The 20,903-nt window shown below is 42.2% G+C and overlaps 3 protein-coding genes across 3 annotated transcripts; 2 read left to right on the forward strand and 1 right to left on the reverse strand.

The window, feature by feature from the left end:
* The first annotated feature begins 6,448 nt into the window (after positions 1-6,448).
* LOC127761881 (chaperone protein ClpD1, chloroplastic) lies at positions 6,449-11,510 on the forward strand. The gene is made up of 12 exons (XM_052286217.1): positions 6,449-7,457; positions 7,885-8,054; positions 8,151-8,380; positions 8,487-8,595; positions 8,688-8,815; positions 8,932-9,033; positions 9,115-9,396; positions 9,490-9,599; positions 9,681-9,975; positions 10,072-10,305; positions 10,535-10,765; positions 10,997-11,510. The coding sequence occupies exons 1-12, from the start codon at positions 6,844-6,846 to the stop codon at positions 11,306-11,308; spliced, it is 2,817 nt and encodes a 938-aa protein (XP_052142177.1). The 5' UTR covers positions 6,449-6,843; the 3' UTR covers positions 11,309-11,510.
* Positions 11,511-12,243: 733 nt separating this feature from the next.
* On the reverse strand, positions 12,244-15,387 carry LOC127761883 (chloroplastic import inner membrane translocase subunit HP30-2-like). Its single transcript, XM_052286219.1, has 6 exons — positions 15,027-15,387; positions 14,258-14,373; positions 13,885-14,011; positions 12,907-13,055; positions 12,756-12,818; positions 12,244-12,615 (listed from the first exon to the last, which is right to left on the reverse strand). The coding sequence occupies exons 1-6, from the start codon at positions 15,315-15,317 to the stop codon at positions 12,588-12,590; spliced, it is 774 nt and encodes a 257-aa protein (XP_052142179.1). The 5' UTR covers positions 15,318-15,387; the 3' UTR covers positions 12,244-12,587.
* Positions 15,388-15,557: 170 nt separating this feature from the next.
* LOC127761882 (protein WHAT'S THIS FACTOR 9, mitochondrial-like) lies at positions 15,558-17,583 on the forward strand. Its single transcript, XM_052286218.1, has 2 exons — positions 15,558-16,892; positions 17,283-17,583. Exon 1 carries the CDS (start codon positions 15,558-15,560, stop codon positions 16,752-16,754), a length of 1,197 nt encoding a protein of 398 aa, XP_052142178.1. The 3' UTR covers positions 16,755-16,892; positions 17,283-17,583.
* Positions 17,584-20,903: the final 3,320 nt, after the last annotated feature.

Raw genomic sequence — 20,903 nt, forward strand, 5'->3', positions numbered from 1 at the left:
CGCGATCTGGTCCGGTCGAGTACTGGCCAACGAAATTAACCTCCTCGACCGTATGCCATAGTGGACCGAGTGGAGTAGTACTAGTACCTCTCTACACTCTTTTGTTTCTTTCCTTCTTTTCTTTCTAATTTGAGAGAGATGACTAGCAGTACTAATCAAACAGTCAAAGCATATGCATTGGTTCTGCACGCAATGCATATACTAAGGATGTGTTTAGATCACGTTAAAATTAGAAGTTTGGTTGAAATTAAAACGATGTGACGGAAAAGTTAAAAGTTTGTGTGTGTAAGAAAGTTTTGATGTGATGAAAAAATTTAAAGTTTAAAGAAAAAAGTTTGAAATTAAACACGGCCTAAATTAATGAACTGCTCGGTGGCTTGTGCTGCAGCTAGGAAGCAGCCAACGTCAAGGGAAAAAAAAAATACGCGGTGGAAATCATATACATAACGCAAACTTGAAAATTACCTTTCGATAAAAAAATAAACGTCTATCCACGTCATCACGAGTAAAAATCTCGGACGTCCATTTTTTATATAACAGTAGTTTCCAAGTTTCCACTACGTATGTATTTTTCACTACATATTTTCTCCAACATCAACCACGCCAAAACAACCCAAGACAACATTTGGTTGAAATGCCACAGCCATATATTAGCCTTCCGAACATAACCAATCATCGTAACATTAATTGACCGAAACATAAATTCTATAATGGAATTGCTATATATCTTTTGAATGAAATTTGAGGACAAAATCTTATGGATTTTGAACCATTGGATTCATGCCAAGATTCGTGCATCTACTTCTCTCATCCAACTCCGGCGGGCTCCCCTTCTTCTCCAGCGCCGGCGATACCCCCCAACTCCGATAGGGAGGATACGAGTTAGGGTTTGGGGTTGGGGTGAGGGTAGAAGGAGGGTTGGGGGAAGGGGAAGAGGGGAGTTTCCTCGGGGCTTAGAGGGCAACACCCCCTAGCTCCGATAGGGAGCATGCGGGTTAGGGTTTGGGGTTGGGGCGAGGGTAGAAGGAGGGTTGGGGGAAGGGGAAGAGGGGAGTTTTCTCGGGGCTTAGAGGGATGGCCGTGGGCAGCGAAGGACCGGCGGTGGGCGGTGGGCTTCGGTGGGCGGCGAGGCGGCGGTAGGCTGGCGTCGGCGGCGGGGGCAAAGCAAGCGTGCGGTTAGGAGGCGGCGGGTGGTTGCAGATCCGGCGGCGGGGAGCTGCCGGAGACGGGGAAGACGGCGGGGAGGGGCACCTCGCTGTCGCCGCCTTGAGGAGAAAGAGGGGGGAAGGAGGAGAGGGGAGGGGGAGGGGGCTCACCGGGGGGACCTCGCCGGCGCCGTTGACTCTCTCCTGCCAGCCAGTGAGGCGGGCGGCAACACGGTAGGGCGGTGGCGGCGGGGGATCACGCGTGGGACAGGAGGAGGATGGTGGCAGCGTGATCTGAACAGGGGAAGGAGGAGAGGAGTTAGGTTAAGTGGCCTGCACAAATCTTGAAGCATATCCAATGGTCCAAAATTTAAATGATAGAAGGTGTGATTTTCTGTCACAAGTTATATAGACAGCCCCATTCTATAAATTCGCTCATAAATTTTTAACTAACCAAGTTTAATTTGAAAAATTCGGTCATTGGCTTAGATTAACCAATTTGACCGAATAACATAAACATAGTGATATAACGTTTATAATGCCTAAGACAAAAATAAACACTTCGGGCTTATTTAGATGGCAAAAAATTTTTGCCCTTGCGTGTCACATCAAATATACGGACACATATTTAAAGTATTAAACGTAATCTAATAACAAAACAAATTACAGATTCCGCCACGAATTTATTAAGCCTAATCAATCTATTATTAGCAAATGTTTACTGTAGCATCATATTGTTAAATCATGGTACAATTAGGCTTAAAGATTCATCTCATAATTTACATGCAAACTATGTAATTGATTTTTTTTTCATATTTAATACTTGCATGTGTCCAAATATTCGATGTGATGGGGAAAAGTTTTTGTTTCGGGAACTACACATCCCCTTAGTTTATAATGCCTCCCTCTAATCAGTCTCTCATGCGTGTTCCTAATCGACGCTCTGTCATTTGAGTCATGCCCGGCCGCTGATCGTCATGATGGATTGATTGACGGCTACTTTTTTTAATCAAAACGTTTTGGTCATTTCAGTCATGACCAAACATTAGGTCTTTAGTTCGCAAACCAATTTTTTTTTGACGTGTTAGATCAAATATACGTACACACATTTGGAGTATGAAACATAGACTAATAATAAAATAAATTACAGATTCCGTCTGAAAACTGTGAGACAAATTTATTAAGCCTAATTAATATATCATTAGCAAATGTTTACCGTAGCACCACATTATCAAATCATGGCGCAATCATGCTTAAAAGATTAGTCTCGCAATTTACACGCAAACTACGTAATTAGTTTTTTTTTCATATTTAGTACTCCATGCATGTGTCTAAATATTCGATGTGACAGGGTGAATATTTTTCGTTTGGGAACTGAATAAGGCCTTAGACTAAACGGACCGAAACCGAGTAGATATGTCTTCATTTTTAAGTGACCGATTTTTAAATATAAAATCAAAAGAACGAACTGAAATTTTCGTCCGACCAAATGCGTCCGACCAAATGCTTGGGTGGCATTTGAGCAGTGATATTTTGGTAGAGTGGCAAATAGTAAATTCTCCCCATCTTACGTAATCTATCATATAATTAAAACACTCTTGGAAAAAGACACTATATTGGAGGCTAGAAATTTCTATATTAATCGGAGAAAAATAAAAGAAGAGTTTAAATAGCATTACAATTTAGAAAATAACTGAAATTCAGAATTAAAAATAAGCAGTGTTACAAGAAGAAACCAGATAGAACCCAATAGAAGATTAATTAAAATTCAAAATAAAAAATAAAATAAATTATGAATTTAAAAAAGAAAAAAGTGAGTTAACGTAAGAATACAATTTATAAATAACTGCAATTCGAAATTAAGATAAGCAATATTAGAATAAGAACCTATATAGAACGCAATACAAAATTAACTAAAATTTTAAAAAATAAAAAAAGATAGTTCAATTTTGAAATAACAAAAATTAAAAATAGAAAAAGGAATATTGAAATAACTGTCCATCTATAACACTGCACTTTATTAATTAAAATTAGGAATAAAAATAAAACAAATTCCAAAATTAGAAAATGAGAGTTTAAGTAAGAATAAAATTTAAAAATAATTGAAATTCGGAATTTAAAATAAGGAATATTGAAATAATAGCGCATATAAAACCAATATGAGATTAACTAAAATATAAAAAAATAAATGAAATTTAGAAATTATAAAAAAGGAAATAAAATGTTTTTAATACAATTTAGAATTAAATGGAATTCAAAATAGAAATAAGGAATAATGAAAAATAATCCATCTAGAACATAACACGAGATTAATTAAAATTTAGAATAAACAATAGATTCAGAAGTTAGAAAAGTAAAAAATAAGAGTTAGGTAGGAATACAATTTAGAAATAACTAAAATTAGAGGAATAAAAAGGAATATTAAAAAGAGCGATCATCTATAAGACTATAACACAACACGAGATTAATTAAAATTTAAAATAAAAAAAAATAATTCCATAAATTAGAAAATTAGAATTGAGTGTTCAAGTAGGAACAATTGAAAATAGCTGAAATTTATAATTAAATCGTAAACGATTAAATCAATAGTCCATGTAGAATATAATACAAGATTAATTAAAATTTAAAATAAAAAAATAAAATAAATTCCGAAACTAGAAAAAAAAGCTTTTAAGTAGAAACGTAGTCTAAAAATAATAAAAAGTTGAAATAAAAAATAATAAATATTTGAAAGCAGCTCATCTAGAATACATCAGTCGCAAATACCACCAAAAAGAGAATGGGTAGTGAGCGAGCCGTAAAAGAGTAGTATTGTGGCGGTTGATGGAACATCTAAAAATATAAATAAAACCCCCTCAATGACGATTAGGTTTGATTTTAAGAATACTAATGATGATTAAGAGGAAAGGCGGAGGGTAGGCCGTGAAGCACTAGGGTCATGGAGGTTGTCGGGACTGTAAAAATTAAAAATGAAAAAAAAAAGAAGAACCCAATGTTGACCAGGTTCAATTTTTACAATCGCAATAACAATAAAGAGGTAGCGTGTTTTGACATGACTTTTAAAAACAATAAAAAAGAAACCCAACGAGAAAATAAACTCTAAAAGTTATAAGATACGATTTTCAAAGGTGCTAAGGAGAATGAATAGAACCCGTGACATGCCGGATAAGTAAATAAAGGGACGACCAAGAAATAAGAGGTCGATTGGTGTGATTTTTTAGGCACGATTGCCCGAGGAAAATTAGTAGGCGCAAAACAGTGTGCTTTGAGTAAAAAAGTGTTTATAACACTTCCATTAGACAACATTAATCTCTATAGATCATTCCTTCTGATTGGAAACCCTCCCAAAAAAAAAAAGTGTTTCTTCTGATTGCATCGCACGGACCAAACACAATACGACGATGGTGGAATCCAGCAAGGAGGCGGTGGTGGTTTGCATCATCGTGTATTCTTGTTAGGCATTACAGCGGTGATTATCAACCGATGCTGCCGCCTGGAGCTCAGGCCACCTATTTTGGTCGCCTGGACGAGGCTAATTACACCCCTGAGGTGGATCAGGCCAGGCGGGTGGAAAGGGCCCTCAGGCAGCAACCAAACAAGTTCTTAAAAGCCTGGATACCCGATATTCAATTTCTTTTAATATGCTATAAGATGACGAAACGACTGTTTAACAATTTTTGAAAAAAAACATATGTATAAAAACTTTAATAACTTTATATGTGTGCTAGCCACACTATTGCATGGTTCATCCAGCTAGTTTTGTTTGAGAAGTAAAGATATGCCACGCAAATGCTCTCTTAATATACTGTCTAGGAATTCTAATTAATTAACGTGTCATTTGAAACGGCGTTTAAAATGGCTAAGGGGGTGTTTAGATGGGGCTAAAACTTTTTAGCACATGTCACATCGGATGTTTGGACGCTAATTTGGAGTATTAAACATAGAATAGTAAAAAAACTAATTTCATAAATGAGAGCTAATCTGCGAGACGAATTTTTTAAGCCTAATTAATCCATAATTATCAAAAGTTTATTGAAGCATCACATTGTCAAAATCATGGCGTAATTAGACTCAAAAGATTCGTCTCGCGAATTAGTCCAAGGTTATATAATGAGTTTTGTAATTAATGTATGTTTAATACTCTAAATTAGTGTCCAAACATCCGATGTGACAGTGACTTGGAATAAGTCCCTGGAAACCAAATAGGCCCTAAGATATCTTCACGCATGGTTTACAATTTAGTACTAGTAGTACTGCTATACTCTACTACTTAGCTAGGCAGTTGGTATAGGTATTAGGTATACTTTGTTTGCTTGCACACCTGGATTAGTTCAGAAGTCGGTTCCTGGCACTTTGGCACTTTGCGGCGGATCTGTGGAGACTACAGTGAGAGAATCCAACACGTACGCTACCTAGACTGCCCTCTACGGATGAGATTCCCTAAAAGAGCACAAGCAAAACGCTGTAATCTGTAAGCACCACGCACGCAGCATGCATGGCTAACAAAGCACACAAAAACCTCGTTGGAAAGAGCCAAATTGTCGTACCAACACGGCATATGCTCGTCAGCTCGTACGTGCGTACCCACCTTGGGCGCCTTCTCTAGCTCCCGGTGCCAGACAAACACGGTGGAAAACTGGAACTGTATGTGGTTTTCACACACGTGACACGTGTAGCGTAGGTGTAGCCGGCCGGTGAAGAAACTTCCGGTCTGTGCACACACGCGCGCGGCTAGCAGGCAGGCCGGGTTCCGTTCGGTTCGCGATGCGTCGGCCGGCCACGTCGCGCGGCGCGGAAGCGCCGTGACACATGCGCCGACGTGAGCGATCGATCGGCGAGTAGTACATCGCACTGGGGAAGCTGCTCACGTGGACGGAATGGGCGCAGCTGCTGACCTGACACCACCACGGGGCCCCGCGCCCGCGAAACGTTGCCGATATATACTAGAAGAGAAGTCCCCCGCGCGACGTCGACAAGTCGACAAGGGCGAGGAGCTAGCCATGTGGGTCGTGCCCGCGCGCGCCACGGCACGGCAACCCCGGAAACGGCCGAAACAGCGGCCAACGCCAAAAGTCCAAACCTCCCCCGCGCCGCGGCCGCCGATCATCAGAGCCCGCCGACGGCCGCGATCGCGCAGACCGCGCACGGCGTGGCGGGGGGAATCGTCGCAGTCGGACGGAGCGCCACGCCTTTTGACCGCGCGGTGTGGGGGGGGTGGGTGGTGGCGTACGGCGGTAGCCGGCGCGGTAGAACCGATCGATCGATCGATCCCCCCACGCAGATAAAACCAAACCCCCGATCCCTTTCTACCGTCCCAAACTCCCCATTTCCAACTGAATTCCTCCCCCTCCTTCCTTCCTTGCGTGTTCCCTTCGCCTTCCGCCCGGTATTTCTTATACCCCCCCTCGTCCAACCCCGCGCTATTCAATTCACCGATTTCGTTCGTTCACCCACCACAACTCCTCCAGCGAGTCGGGGACTCGGGGTAGATCGTAGAAATACGGAGTATACATACGTACACCGCTACATTTCTAGATTACAGTATTTACAGATACGTGGGCAACGTGATCACGCAGCTTATTAGCATTTGTTAAGTGCGTAGTTCGTTCGTTCGTTGATTGATTGTGTTGAATTAATTGAGAGGGGCTAAAGATAGTAGTAGTGGTTGGTTGGTGCGGTTGCGGCGGGTGATCGAACGATGGAGGTGTGCTGCTGCTCGACGTCGTCGGCCGTGCCCGGGAGGAGGTTCGCGGCGGCCGGGGCGGCAGCGGCGGCGGTGGCGGCGAGGTGGGGCGCCGTGGGGGTCGGGAGGGCGGTGGTGCTGGCGCACCCGCTGCGCCCGGCGCCGCGCGGCGGGCACGCGCACGCGCAGCAGGCGGGCGCGCGGCGGGCGCGGCGCGCGGTCGTCAGGGCGGTGTTCGAGCGGTTCACGGAGCGGGCGGTGAAGGCGGTGGTGCTGTCGCAGCGGGAGGCCAAGGGGCTCGGGGAGGGCGCCGTGGCGCCGCGCCACCTGCTGCTGGGGCTCATCGCCGAGGACCGGTCGGCGGGCGGGTTCCTCTCGTCGGGGATCAACATCGAGCGCGCGCGCGAGGAGTGCCGCGGCATCGGCGCCAGGGACTTGACCCCCGGCGCGCCGTCGCCGTCCGGCTCCGGGCTGGAAATGGACATACCCTTCTCCGGCAGCTGCAAGCGGGTGTTCGAGGTCGCCGTGGAGTTCTCCCGGAACATGGGCTGCAGCTTCATCTCCCCGGAGCACCTCGCCCTCGCGCTCTTCACCCTCGACGATCCCACCACCAACAGCCTCCTCAGGAGGTAGGTAGCTGTTAAACTGCTTAGCTTACTATTATATCCGCTTTGATTCTGTTAGGAAATTTTTATTGCTGCTGTTCATTATCACCTCAATTTCTCATCCGATCCACTCTGATGCCACTTGTCTCTTGTAAGCACAACGACAATCACTCCAATTGTTTGTTTGTTCCTCATAAGAAACACACACCATTTTGTCATCTGATAGTAATATAACCTTTTAGCTAGTTTAGAAAAAGTCCATGGATAATCCATCACCAATCAGTGTTTTAATGCTATACCGAAAGTTTAAGTTGGTACAGAGAGGATCTAATGAATGTAACTCACTGTACTTATGGAAACAATATGATGGAATCATTTTACCATGATAATTTGTTACCCTGTCCTTTTCACCGTCTATGCCAACATAAATAGATCTTGTTATTTGTTGCAGCTTGGGAGCGGATCCGAGTCAACTAGCATCAGTAGCGCTTACCCGACTCCAAGCGGAGCTTGCGAAAGATGGCAGAGAACCTGCAGGAGCATCATCTTTCAAAGTACCCAAGAAATCTCCTGCTGGAGCTGGAAGATCTGCCTTCTCGAAATCTTTAAATTCAAAGAAAGGTCAGGAAGCTGCTGTTTATTGAAGCTCATATGCATGATTGTTGATGGTATTGGCTAAGGAAGTTGAATGCAACTTTGTCATGTTTGCCATTTCAGAAAAGGGTGCGCTTGATCAATTTTGTTTAGATCTGACCACACAAGCTAGTGGCGGGTTTATTGATCCTATCATTGGCCGTGAGGAGGAGATTGAAAGAGTAGTTCAGATAATATGCCGACGGACAAAGAACAATCCTATTCTTTTGGGTGAGGCAGGTGTTGGCAAAACTGCAATCGCTGAAGGGTTGGCTCTTCGAATTGCAAATGGAGATGTCCCCATTTACCTTGTGGTAAGCTTGAATTGCAAATGATGGATGATACAAGAAAATTCGTTTTGTAAAATTCAGCTTTACAACAATAGTATTCTCAGTTCTCACATTTAAAATTACCACACAGGCAAAGCGTATAATGTCATTGGACGTTGGTCTACTTATTGCTGGTGCAAAAGAAAGAGGTGAACTAGAGTCCAGGGTTACTAGTTTAATTCGTGAAGTCCGGGAAGCAGGTCAGCTAGTAATGCTATCTGAATGTTAAATCATACATAAGGCTTTCTGGATTTGATCTTGACATTCAAGGTTGCCTCCAAATTTGGTGCAGGGGATGTTATTCTTTTCATTGATGAGGTTCACAATCTTATTGGATCTGGCACTGTTGGAAAGGGTAAGGGTGCTGGCCTTGACATTGGCAACTTGCTGAAGCCCCCACTTGCTAGAGGTGAATTGCAGGTATTACATTTATCATGTTTCTTACTACACGCTCTTGTTCTATGTAGGAAAGAAAGAACATCTTTCTTAACAACCATATTTCTTATCTTATAGGCAATATTTCTTTTTATTTTTAGTGCATTGCAGCTACAACTCTAGATGAACACAGAATGCATTTTGAGAAGGATAAGGCTTTGGCTCGCCGCTTCCAGCCAATATTAGTAGAGGAGCCTAGTCAGGTATTGCAGATATTTTCATAATGAAGTTAGGTAATTTTACTTGTACATTTGTTTCTCAACCACAATTGGAACACATTGCAGGATGATGCTGTGAAGATATTACTTGGTCTTCGTGAAAAATATGAAACATATCACAAATGCAAATTTACCTTAGAAGCCATCAATGCAGCAGTTTATCTGTCAGCAAGATATATTCCTGACAGGCAGCTCCCTGACAAGGCCATCGATCTGATTGATGAAGCTGGCAGTAGAGCTCGAATGGAATCATTTAATAGGAAGAAGGAAGGGCAGTCTTCAATCCTCTTAAAGTCGCCAGATGAATACTGGCAAGAGATAAGAGCTGCTCAAAACATGCATGAAGTGGTAATGGGGCATTTCCTACTTGTTATATGATGATTTTGTTTGGTCCATCATCAGGTGTTAAATATATAACCTGTTCTGTCCTAAATTACTCAGGTGTCATCAAACCAGATGAAGTATTCCCCTCGTCAAGAGAATGGCAGTGCTGCCATTAAAGCACCAAGCGAGGACATGAATGAGTTGACATCTGAACTCCAAGTTGAGGAGTAAGTTTTCTCATGACAACATGTGCACTATAATCTCCATTATCTGTCCTCTCACAATGGAACTTTATTGGAATAATGCAGACCAATTGTAGTTGGAACAGAGGAAATTGCAAGAGTTGCCTCATTGTGGTCAGGGATACCAGTCCAGCAGTTAACTGCTGATGATAGAAAGCTTCTCGTAGGACTAGATGATGAACTCAGAAAGCGTGTGATTGGTCAAGATGATGCTGTTATGGCAATATCTAGAGCGGTGAAGAGATCACGTGTTGGCCTCAATGATCCTGACAGACCTATTGCCACTCTACTTTTCTGTGGTCCGACAGGAGTTGGTAAAACTGAGCTTACTAAAGCTCTAGCAGCTAGTTATTTTGGATCGGTAAGTCATTCTATCCATGTTGTGATCTGGTTATTTTGACACATTTGCATATGATTCATAGAATGTGGCTTGACAAGGGTTTTTTCTGGTAAACAGGAATCTGCTATGCTTAGATTAGACATGAGCGAGTATATGGAGAGGCACACTGTGAGCAAGCTCATAGGCTCTCCTCCAGGGTACATTGGATATGGTGAAACTGGTACTCTGACAGAAGCTGTCAGGAGAAAGCCATTTACTGTAGTATTACTTGATGAGATAGAGAAAGCTCACCCTGATATTTTCAACATTCTTCTCCAAATTTTTGAAGATGGGCATCTGTCGGACTCACAGGTACTACATCAGTAGATTCTGATATGCAACTGCTTTGTTACATGTCCATTAGTAAGTTTCAAATAGTAGAGTTACATGGACAATTTTTTGCAATGTTCTATCCCTAGAAAGTAAACTAAAAAATGGTTCTGCATTTATATTTCTCATTGTTTTCGGATGAAATTTAAAGTAGTTCATAATCATATGCCGAATATGTTTTATTTACGTTAGAGCTTTGTGTGGACTACAGGGCCGCAGAGTGTCCTTCAAGAACACATTGATTGTCATGACATCAAATGTTGGTTCTACATCAATTTCAAAGGGAAGACGAAGCATGGGTTTCATGACAGAAGATACTGAATCAAGCTCATATGTTGCAATGAAATCTCTAGTAATGGAAGAGTTGAAGGCATTTTTCCGTCCAGAATTGCTCAACAGAATCGATGAGATGGTTGTATTCCGTCCCTTAGAGAAAACTCAGGTTAGTTTCTTACTCTTGGCCCTGAATTTCTTAAAAAAATCTTACATATGCTTAGTCAACTTATATAATAATAACTCCGTTAGTCAGTTACTATAAATACCTGATAAAATATTTTATTTAGCTATGCAACTAGTTAGACACACAACTAAAGTGACATAATTGTCAATGCTAATTCCTATTCTGCAGCTTCTGATCAGATGAGAAACTAATGCCCCATTTACATGATTGCAGATGCTAGCAATTCTTGATATCATCCTACAAGAAGTGAAGGGTAGGCTGTTAGCCCTTGGAATAGGCCTTGAGGTGTCCGATGCAATGAAGGACCTGATTTGCGAAGAAGGCTATGACAAGAGCTACGGTGCGCGGCCACTGAGGAGAGCCGTCACCCACCTGATTGAGGATGTGATCAGCGAAGCAATTCTATTTGGCGAATACAAGCCTGGGGACACGATACTGATGGATATTGATGCCGCGGGGAAACCTTGCATGAGCCACCTGAATGAGAAGGTTGTCCAGTTGTCTGATCCGACACGGACATTCTGAAGTTCTGCATACTGCTTAGTACATTAGAGATCTAATTTTTTATTCTTTCGAGATTACTAATTCTTTTTTTAGGTAGACACGGAATATATTTCATTATGTACATAACAGTTAAGGGATTCGTTCGGGCATATAAATGTCTTAAAACTTGTACCCAACTGTATATTGTTGTTCAATTGATCAAATATATTATTTTGAAACCATAGTTGCGGAATGTTATCGTTGATTCGTCATTAATTTTCTGTTCTGTGTATTCACGAAACAATACTTATTTTAATGGAGTAGCTTACAAGGATACTTCCTCCGTTCATAAATATAAAAGATTTTGGTTAGATATGATGTATTCTAGTACAACGAATCTAGATATAAAGCCTGTCCATATTCGTTATACTAGAGAGTGTCACGTCCCTATAAAATTTCTTATATTATGAGACGTGAGAGTATATAATAAGGCCGACTCAATCTTGTGGGACATACATACAGAGAGACCATCCGTGTGGTGAAATTATACAAACCACAACCTAAGTTATATGTGAAAACTGAAAAGAACATACGCGGAGGTGCTATTGAAATCCTTGAATATACGTACATATAAAACTTCACTATCTAGCTCAAATTCATTTCGAAGATATGAAATCTACGACCATTAGAACGTATAGTATAAATACTACATATTGAAGTTTCACCGTTTCACTCTGTTCATTTCTGTGTTTCTGAATTTCGTTCCTTCAAACTAAATCAAGTTTTAACATCTCTGTTTGTGAATTTCATTCCTTGCAGACTAAATCAAGTTTGATCAAATTTTTGCATGGTTAGAATTGGTGGTCTCCACACAACACATTCCCAATCTGCTAGATGTTGCTCATCCTATTTACTAATTTCTCAACATCGTAGAATGACACGTACAACATCCCAAGTTTTTCCTTGTCAGTTGACACAACAGAATCACCGATGCCTTTACTAGACACAAAAACATTTTATTCGCAAGCATTTTATTCGCCTTGCAAATGATCTGCCTCTTGAACAGGATGTATACAATGTATCACAAGCATGTAACTAATAGTTGCGAAAATTCAATAGGAAGATAAAAACTAATTACCATCCAACAGTAACTAGCCCCCCCCCCCCCCCCCCCCCCCCCCCCACTAAAAAAAAAAAAAAAAACCTTTACGATGAATACGTTGCCTAGGAAGCATATCATAAAAAAAAACAAAGATGGCATAGCTTCAGATAATACAGTCCTACGCAATCCAAGGAGCCATGAGCCAAGGGCTGAGAGGCTTCACCGTGCTTTTCCAAACTCAGGATCCCTGGAAAAAAAAATATAAATGACATCAGACAGAAATTTGGCCTACCTTGCATTGGGTCCCAAAACTAGTTCCGTGTCCTTAATTTTTGAATATAAAACTATCATTTAAGTTGAATGGATTGGGGAGGGACGCTCACAAACCTTTTAATTTGATCGAGTATCAGAAGTCTGGGGCCAGGGGGAATCTTCACATCTCTCAGAGCACTGAAGCAGCAGTCAACATATTAGTGTGGACATGTAAATTTTTCCTTCTTCAGAAATGGTGTTGATTACAAACAAAACAATGACTTGCCTGTCGGTAAGGAGAGGCAAAGTTTGATCAGTGAGTAGACCCTTCTTAAAATTCTTCTCATATTTCTCGAGGCCTAGTTTTTGCAGCATGCTCCTAGCACGGGAGTAGTACAGATCCTCGCTCTGTGGCTTTGAGAACTTCTGCCCAATCTGAACAGAATGAATTAACAGGTAGAACTAGTAAGCTACAAGGAATACTGGATAAAACATCAAAACGTCATATCAATGGTTGAAGGCTAGTGACAAGATAACCAAATAATAGTAAATTTACTAAAATCAAAATGTGCTACTAAAATTATGTGTGATAATTCCACATGCAAAGATACAAGGTAGAAAGAAAAATACTTATAGAACCTGTACTTCAACAGAATTGTTTCATCGGAATATGGGTTTCAAATTTAAACTCACTATAATTTGCTCTCGCGTATCCCATCCAAAATCGTCAAGGTCCTATCCAAATACTTCCATAAACAGCAAAGTAGCTTCTTTTGTACCAAATTTCTTCACTTCTGGAGGCCTAAGGCTAGGAGGTTTGCATGTCTAGCCAAGCTCTATGGATACCTCAAAATGGAGTTTGTAACAACTAACAAGAAAGAAAAAAAGTGGCATGGTGACACTGCCAAAGCTCATTGCTGTCATAAATACTTAGTCTGTTTCATCATTTCCATACATGATAGACTTCAACCGACAAAATAAAATGAAGTATACATGCGGTACCCATATGAATTACATACTCTAGCTAGGCTTAAGCAAGATTGTCAGAAATATACTCCTAAATTAAGCAAAACATTTCAGGAGTCGTTAATATCTGCCAAGTTATAGCAGGTCTCCACAAGGAGGATAAAATTGTATTTCCACAAATAGTGACATACCAAATCAACTTCAGGGTACAGAAGATGTCAAAGGTTAGTAATAAAATGGAACGAGCAGGAAAATGACAACAAAAACCATTAACCAGCAAATACATCTAGATTCTTACCATGAAAAAGCCACCTTGAAATATTGCAAAAGCAGCACCAGTTGTAATTGCATTTGCAACTGGATTGGGAGTTCCCATTCCACTAACTATGGAGAACAGAGCACCAGAACCAAAAGCAGCTGCCATGCTACACATACAGAAAAGACATTTATTTCTCTAGAATAAAGCAACGAGTATGTATTATTAACTCGAACTAATAGTTCCATCCAGAAATCTGAATATGAACAATTTATCCCTGTCTTTAATGGTTCATATCTGGAAATCGCAATCAAGCATTTACAAGATTAATTTGCATATATCAAACACCAAACTAGTTATATAAGTTGCGTTCTTTTAAATGTAGTGCCAATCTAGATGAAATTCCAAGACTCACCTGCCCTGGATGTCCTCACCACCACGTATCCTTCTCATTACACAAGATATGCCTGCATTTGCACCAGTCATAACTGCAAAATTCCGGGCTTGCACCAATGGTCCACCAGCTAAAGCCTACAAATAGATCCAACCTTGATGTGTAAAAATTCAAATACTGGGAGACATCTGTGTGGCCTCTATATGGCCAACATGAAAAATGCCACCCTAAAATTAAGTTCATGATTATATAGTTCATGGGTGAGCCTTTTAATCTATTGTAGATTACTAGATTGTAATCTCAAAGTGAAATCTGTGCTATAGCTACACGCAAGCTTGGAACTAGTGGTCAAACAAATGAATATATTTTCTAGTACATTACAACCATTAATCTACTTCACTCTCCATTCTTTGTTATTGATGTACCGAATTGGCTCCCTTCACCAGCATCTAATTCTATGCCAGACTAACCGATCTTTGTGCTCTAGAAACAATTTGTAGTTTTGTACATAGAAAAACTTCAAACTGCAGTCCGGGAGCAATATCACGCATTAGCAAGATAGCCCACTCTATAAATGGCCATTACGTTGTTAACGATATTCATACAGATGTATCATGATCAATCAATTTAGTAAGCCGAATCTACGAAAGAAAGAGCAGATTGTTCCAGTTGTGTTTAGATTGCAATCTTGATACAGCACGTTGTAAATCGTTAGTAAACATCAGTTTTTTTCACGAAGAATTCATCAAATGCGCCAAAAGGAGAATCGGGTAGAAGATGCGTTGGCAACCTGAGCCTGCTTGAAGGACGCCATGGCTTGCGGGTTCGCGTTGGGCGGCGGCGGCGGCGTCGGGAACGGGGAACCCCCGTCGGCGGTGAGCGTGCCCATGAGGCCCCCCAGCGCCGCCCCCTGCACCGCCCCCACGGCCGTGGTCACCGCGGCCTCGATGTGCGTCGGCTGCTCCGCCATCCACTTGCGGAACCCCGCCTCCAGCGCCTTCACGCGCCCGCTCCACTCCTCCACCAGGTTCCCCCCTCGCGCCGCCGCCGCAGACGCCGACGACGACGACGCCATCGCCATCGTCGCTCACCACACCAACCTCTCTTCTCGCTGCTTCGCTTCTCGTCGTCTTCCTCCGATGGAGACGCACACGCCTTTATCCCCCCCCCCCCCCCCCCCCTTCCCCCCCATCGAAGGCTTCGCTTAACTAGGCCGAGGCCCATTTGCTTCTGCTAACTAGGCCGAGGCCCATTTGGTTCTGTTAACTAGGCCCATTGGTGTGCTACCTCCTCCGCTTGTGCGGAGCGGCGCGAGGTGTTCATGGCGGGGCGGTGGCTGCGGGCGGCGAGGGGGATGGGGGGGAGGAGGAGGAGGGGGTGGTCGGAGGCGCCGGCGTTCGCGGCGGAGCAGCGGGCGACGCTGGTGAACGTGAAGCTGAAGTGGGTGAAGGACCGGGCGCTCGACGGGGCGGTGTCGCGGGAGCGCGACCTGCGCGCCGCCCACCACCTGCTCGACGTCGTGTCCGCCCGGCCAGGCCACCGGGTATCGCGCCCGGAGCTCCTCGCCGATAGCTCTGTGCGCAGGGCGTTCGGGGGCGTGGACGGGGTGGACGCGTTTCTAGCCAGGTACCACACGCTCTTCGCGCTGCGCCGCGGCGGCGGCGTGTCCCTCACGGACGCGGCGCTCGACCTCCGGCGGCGGGAGGTGGACTGCCTCGTCGAATCCGAGCCCGACCTCGTGTCCCGCCTCCGCCGCCTCCTCATGCTCACGCTGCCGCGGTCGCTCCCCCTCCACACCGTCGACCTCCTCCGCTGGGACCTCGGCCTGCCCCGCGACTACCGCGCCTCCATCCTCCGCCGCTACCCCGACCATTTCGCCCTCGACCAGCCCGAGGGCGATGAGCGCGTCTGGCTCCGCCTCCTCTGGTGGGACGACGGTCTTGCCGTCTCCGAGCTCGAGAAGAGCACCGCTGGCGGCGGCGGCGGTGACACCACTTGCCTCCCCTTCCCGGTGAGCTTCACGAAAGGGTTTGGTCTCAGAAGCAAGTGCATCAACTGGCTGAGAGAATGGCAGGCGCTTCCGTACACCAGCCCCTATGCCGATCCCTCAGGCCTCGATCGCCGCACCGATGTGTCGGAGAAGAGGAATGTAGGAGTGTTCCATGAGCTGCTGCACCTCACGGTGGCGAAGAGGACGGAGCGCCGCAATGTGAGCAACATGAGGAAGCTGCTCGGCATGCCGCAGAAGTTCACCAAGGTGTTCGAGCGCCATCCAGGCATTTTTTACCTCTCTAGAGTGCTTGGCACGCAGACAGTTGTGCTCAGGGAAGCTTACGGTGGTGGAAGCCTGCTGCTCGCGAAGCATGCACATCCACTTGCTACTATCAGGGAGGAGTATTCGGCAGTGATGAGGGCGGCATTGCCACCAAGGAGGAGGAGGAGGAGTAGGGAAAGTGACTCGTGCAGCGAGCAGGATGAGGAATGTGTAGGAGGAGAAGAATTTGAACTCACTGAATGAATGCTTCTGTGCAGTGAATCAATTTTGAGTGCACTAAAATGAAGAAGATTTAGTTGGATCACACAATGACTTGTTAGGCCCAAAAGGACTTGGTGAGCCTCATCAGATGGATGCCCTACGATGTCAATGGCTCAGCAGGTATGTTCGGTTGCACACCTTGTCACCTTCATACATTAACCTTGAAGAAAAACTGCAAGATGTTTAGCCTTAAGATTCTACATTGGTTTAGAATTTCTGGCTTCTTCAGTCTGTCATTCAAATTTAATTTTTGGTCTATGTTGTTGGCAATTATGAACCAAGAAATAAGATTTGAGTACCGTATACTTTGACTGAGCATAACGTCTCAATTAATTTATGTTTTGCATGTTGGCACTGAAAGAGTGATTACTTATTTTATTTTCCTTTTCAAAGAAAAGTTGCTTGAAAATTTAACTATTTCCCTTTCACTATTTAAATTTCTGGACAGGAGTTCAAACCAAATCATAAGCATGTAACTTAGACTTGTTATTTTTTGCTACCTGCATGCAGTAATTTGATGAAGAGTGGCTTTGGGACGAGCAGACTGTATGCACATTAGAACTTGCAAAGTTTGAAGCATGCACATTTGCTGCTTGGGCCATGTGAGAATTGGACCTCATCTAATTTGTGCTGCTGGACTTGAGCCAAGCGGCAACATTGCCTACCAGAAATGCTCCAGTGGCACCACCAGCAGGATTTCATCATATGTTACATGAAAAAATCTATAGCATCTATCTGGTTATTTGTGTTCTTGTTAACAGTACTATGTGCATATATGTTCATCTAGTAATGAACTTGTACTTTTATTGCAGCTGTCTTGCTTTGTTGTGTCCATTCATATGTTTCTATGTAGATAGCATACACAGTTGCATATCCATATTATGCGTAAAACTTATTGACCTAGTTTGTAACCCAATAGATAGTTTGCAATTTGATGGTAAAGTGTGTGGAATCAATTGTTCAAACTCCATATTCCTTCCTACTTCCCGGTATATGACTTGCAGCTAGTAGTCTCACTTTCAGGGGGGTTCTGAAGTTATGACAGTTCATAAGTTTATTAATCTAAAACTAAATCGAATAATTCAGTTTCCAAGGATCATAAACAGTTCATTCAATTAGGAGACTCTAGTTATAACAGTCCTTTATGTTTGCTAATGTGATGTAATTTACAAAAACATATTGTTTTCAATCTTTGTTTGAACTTTGAACTGATATTTTCTTTTCTTGTAATATCCATGATATAATCCTTACCAGCCTTACTACTTTCTTCTGCATCATGTTGTTGCTTTCTTTCAATTCTTAAAACAATCAAAATAAAAAGGTTAATGAATCAAGATCCAATTTATATTGTACTGCTACTTAGTTAGCTCATTTTGTACTGTTCTTTTCATACCGTCTAAATTCTCCTCTCCAGTATTATAATTGAAGGGGTATTTAGTTGGACACTCCAAAGGTGCCTTGTTTGAAATTCCAAAGATCCTCTCTTTTCTGAGTATGTGTTCGACAAAAAGTACACTGTATTGAGTTTGTTTAAAAGGTTCTTGAATAGATCGCTTTGACTATTTGCATATGAATGAAAACCCAAAGCCATGACTTGATATGTAGAACTCAGGGGTTCTTTGTGTGATAGAGTTATCACTGATCACTACTCCCTCCGTTTCTGGTTATAAGACGTTTTGACTTTGGTCAAAGTCAAACTGCTTTAAGTTTGACCAAGTTTATAGAAAAAATGAGCATTCCAATAGGTTCAATATATGATTGCATAGAGCCATAGAGTTTACATAGATATATCATATAGCCAAGATATGATTCATGAGTAAGGATCATGACACCTGGGAATGTCATTCATTCATTCTAGTAAGAAGAAAATAGTTTAAAGTTAGGAAAGACAACAGAACTCGATTTTTCATGAGACAATCTGGATCTTCAGTTTAATATTTTATTCCAGCAGTCGTGTTTAACTGAAAATACTCAATTGAATGATTGGATTTAGTTTCTGGGCTCTGAATTCAATAAAAGACTGCAGTAGGTAGGGTTTTGTGTGACGCTCTTCCTAGAAATGTCTTCAGTTAGTGATTTACTCTCCATTCTCAGTTGCACAATGATTGTCTCGTATGATTAAATGCAAATACTCTTATGTTTAGCAGTACAAGGATTATGTGTATATGCATGTCACAGCAAACACTAGGGAAAGGATCAGAGGGCCCTAAGCCTCTGGGATACTGACAATGGTGGAAAAGGTGAAAACCAGAATGGCAGCATAGAGCCAGTTTCAATTGAATCTAGTATTTAGGCTCAGACCAACAAAAGGGCTTCACAAAGTAGGTTTTCGAGGGTCATGCTCATGTGTGACACTCGAACTAAAAAGGCTCTGGTAGTGAGAACTTTCTACCTCTCAATTGTTGCATGGTTATCGTCTCATATGATTACTTCCAATGACCAGTTGGTGACTAGCAGTATTGGTCTGATAATTGATTATTGTAGATTTAACCCATCTTCATGATGGATGTCAATCAGCTAACAGCCATTCTCTGTAGACTTGTTTGTTAGAACTTGAGGACCATTAGCAACAAGTACTGTTTACTGGGCACCTCTTGTCTGCGGATATTATTAATATCGGATGCATCTAATATCACAGATGCCCTGTTAATTATTCACAGACATTTATGGGTATGACTAGACATCCTCATAAACTACTTGTGAAGGGTATGAATCTCTTTTTTCCTGAATAGCTAATAGCCTTGTAATACTAGCTAGCAAGCTTTTGAATTTTCCGCTAGCTTATCGGTCTTGAAGCAATAAAATGTATAGAAGATTAACTAGCAAGCTATGATTTTTTTTTTCAGGCGAGTCATTAGCCACATGAACAAAGTGGTCATTTTGTTGCTGAGGTTTTTTTGTGGCATTTTAGTATTTACTTTTTCTTTTCGCAAAAAGAAAAGTACTTACACTCCAGCATTAGAATCAGAAGGCTTTCTCCTTACAGTACTGCGATTCCATGAAACTGTAGAACTCTTGAGTCTTTTAACTTACAGAACCTCCGTAAAACATTTTTTATATATTCATGAGAAGACTAAAATTTTCATAGGCTTCTATTGGGGGCAACTGGCCTGAGTATCTAAATATTACCCATGGCTGTTAATCTTACTTCACAAAATTATCATGTGTAACTTTACAGATACCAAGTGCGATCCATATTAAGATCATAAAAATATCCTACAGCAAAGAAGCATCAGCATGTTCAAATCAAACTGTATCAGATTAATGACAGATCCTCTTAATTTCGTTCAGTCCCACCTGTTTCTGTTGTAATGTTGTCACATCAAATAGATCTGCATCTAGATATCACTTATTTTTCTAGTCTTGTGCAGATGAGTATTGATTTGTACACTTGCATACTTGGTGAGTCTCTAACGCTTCTATTCACCTGCTAGCAATTTTTTGGGCATCCTGCTAAAGAACCTATGAGCAGATGGAACCAATTTAACATTTTTTTAAGGCAGTACTCTTTTGCTACATTGATCAGGAATACTCTCTTTTACAGCTTGGTGGATGATAGAAAGTCATCTTTTTAGTGGAAAGGTAGAAGATCATCAGAGATCCAAGATATGTGAGCAGCAAAGGCTCCAACAGGCAATCTGAGAGGTACATCAGATACCACAATTATTCCCTCACTGTATGACTGCAAATTTTAGCTTATGCTGAATTATCAACAATCAAGCTGCATGGTATTAACTTTAGTCTGCATCAATCATAAGCTTTGCACTACTGATTACTTGCTATTATAGAACAAGATGGGGGCGCATATTTCATGCATTCATACTGTAATGCTGTTAAAGTGTAGCTATAGCAAGGTCCACCAATGCTATCATGTAGGCTACAAAAGTACAGAACCAAGGTACAACATTCCCTGGCGCCAATGAAAATGTCATTTTCACAAGCATATATCAAATGATATGGTGGTCACCCAACAATGTTTGAAGCTACATTTAGTGGTTGTCTAACATCAGTTAACCTCGGGATTGTTTCAAATGAAATGCGTGAGTCTATTGCAAAAAGTACGAAAGGTGGCCACAGAACTACACCAATGGTCCAACACAACTAGGAGAAGTTGATTGTAGGTAGTGTTTT

Source organism: Oryza glaberrima, chromosome 2 (genome assembly GCF_000147395.1).
Source record: "Oryza glaberrima chromosome 2, OglaRS2, whole genome shotgun sequence".
Lineage (NCBI taxonomy): Eukaryota > Viridiplantae > Streptophyta > Magnoliopsida > Poales > Poaceae > Oryza > Oryza glaberrima.

Excerpts from the sequence above, each read along its gene's own strand:
- LOC127761883 (XM_052286219.1), bottom strand. The coding sequence starts at position 15,317 with ATGGCGATGGCGTCGTCGTCGTCGGCGTCTGCGGCGGCGGCGCGAGGG. Across the intron at positions 12,819-12,906 it reads TTGCCTCTCCTTACCGACAG|TGCTCTGAGAGATGTGAAGA; the intron begins GCAAGTCATTGT and ends CTGCTGCTTCAG. Across the intron at positions 12,616-12,755 it reads ATACTCGATCAAATTAAAAG|GGATCCTGAGTTTGGAAAAG; the intron begins GTTTGTGAGCGT and ends TTTTTTTTCCAG.
- LOC127761882 (XM_052286218.1), top strand. The coding sequence starts at position 15,558 with ATGGCGGGGCGGTGGCTGCGGGCGGCGAGGGGGATGGGGGGGAGGAGG.
- LOC127761881 (XM_052286217.1), top strand. The coding sequence starts at position 6,844 with ATGGAGGTGTGCTGCTGCTCGACGTCGTCGGCCGTGCCCGGGAGGAGG. Across the intron at positions 7,458-7,884 it reads ACCAACAGCCTCCTCAGGAG|CTTGGGAGCGGATCCGAGTC; the intron begins GTAGGTAGCTGT and ends TATTTGTTGCAG. Across the intron at positions 9,034-9,114 it reads TAGTAGAGGAGCCTAGTCAG|GATGATGCTGTGAAGATATT; the intron begins GTATTGCAGATA and ends AACACATTGCAG.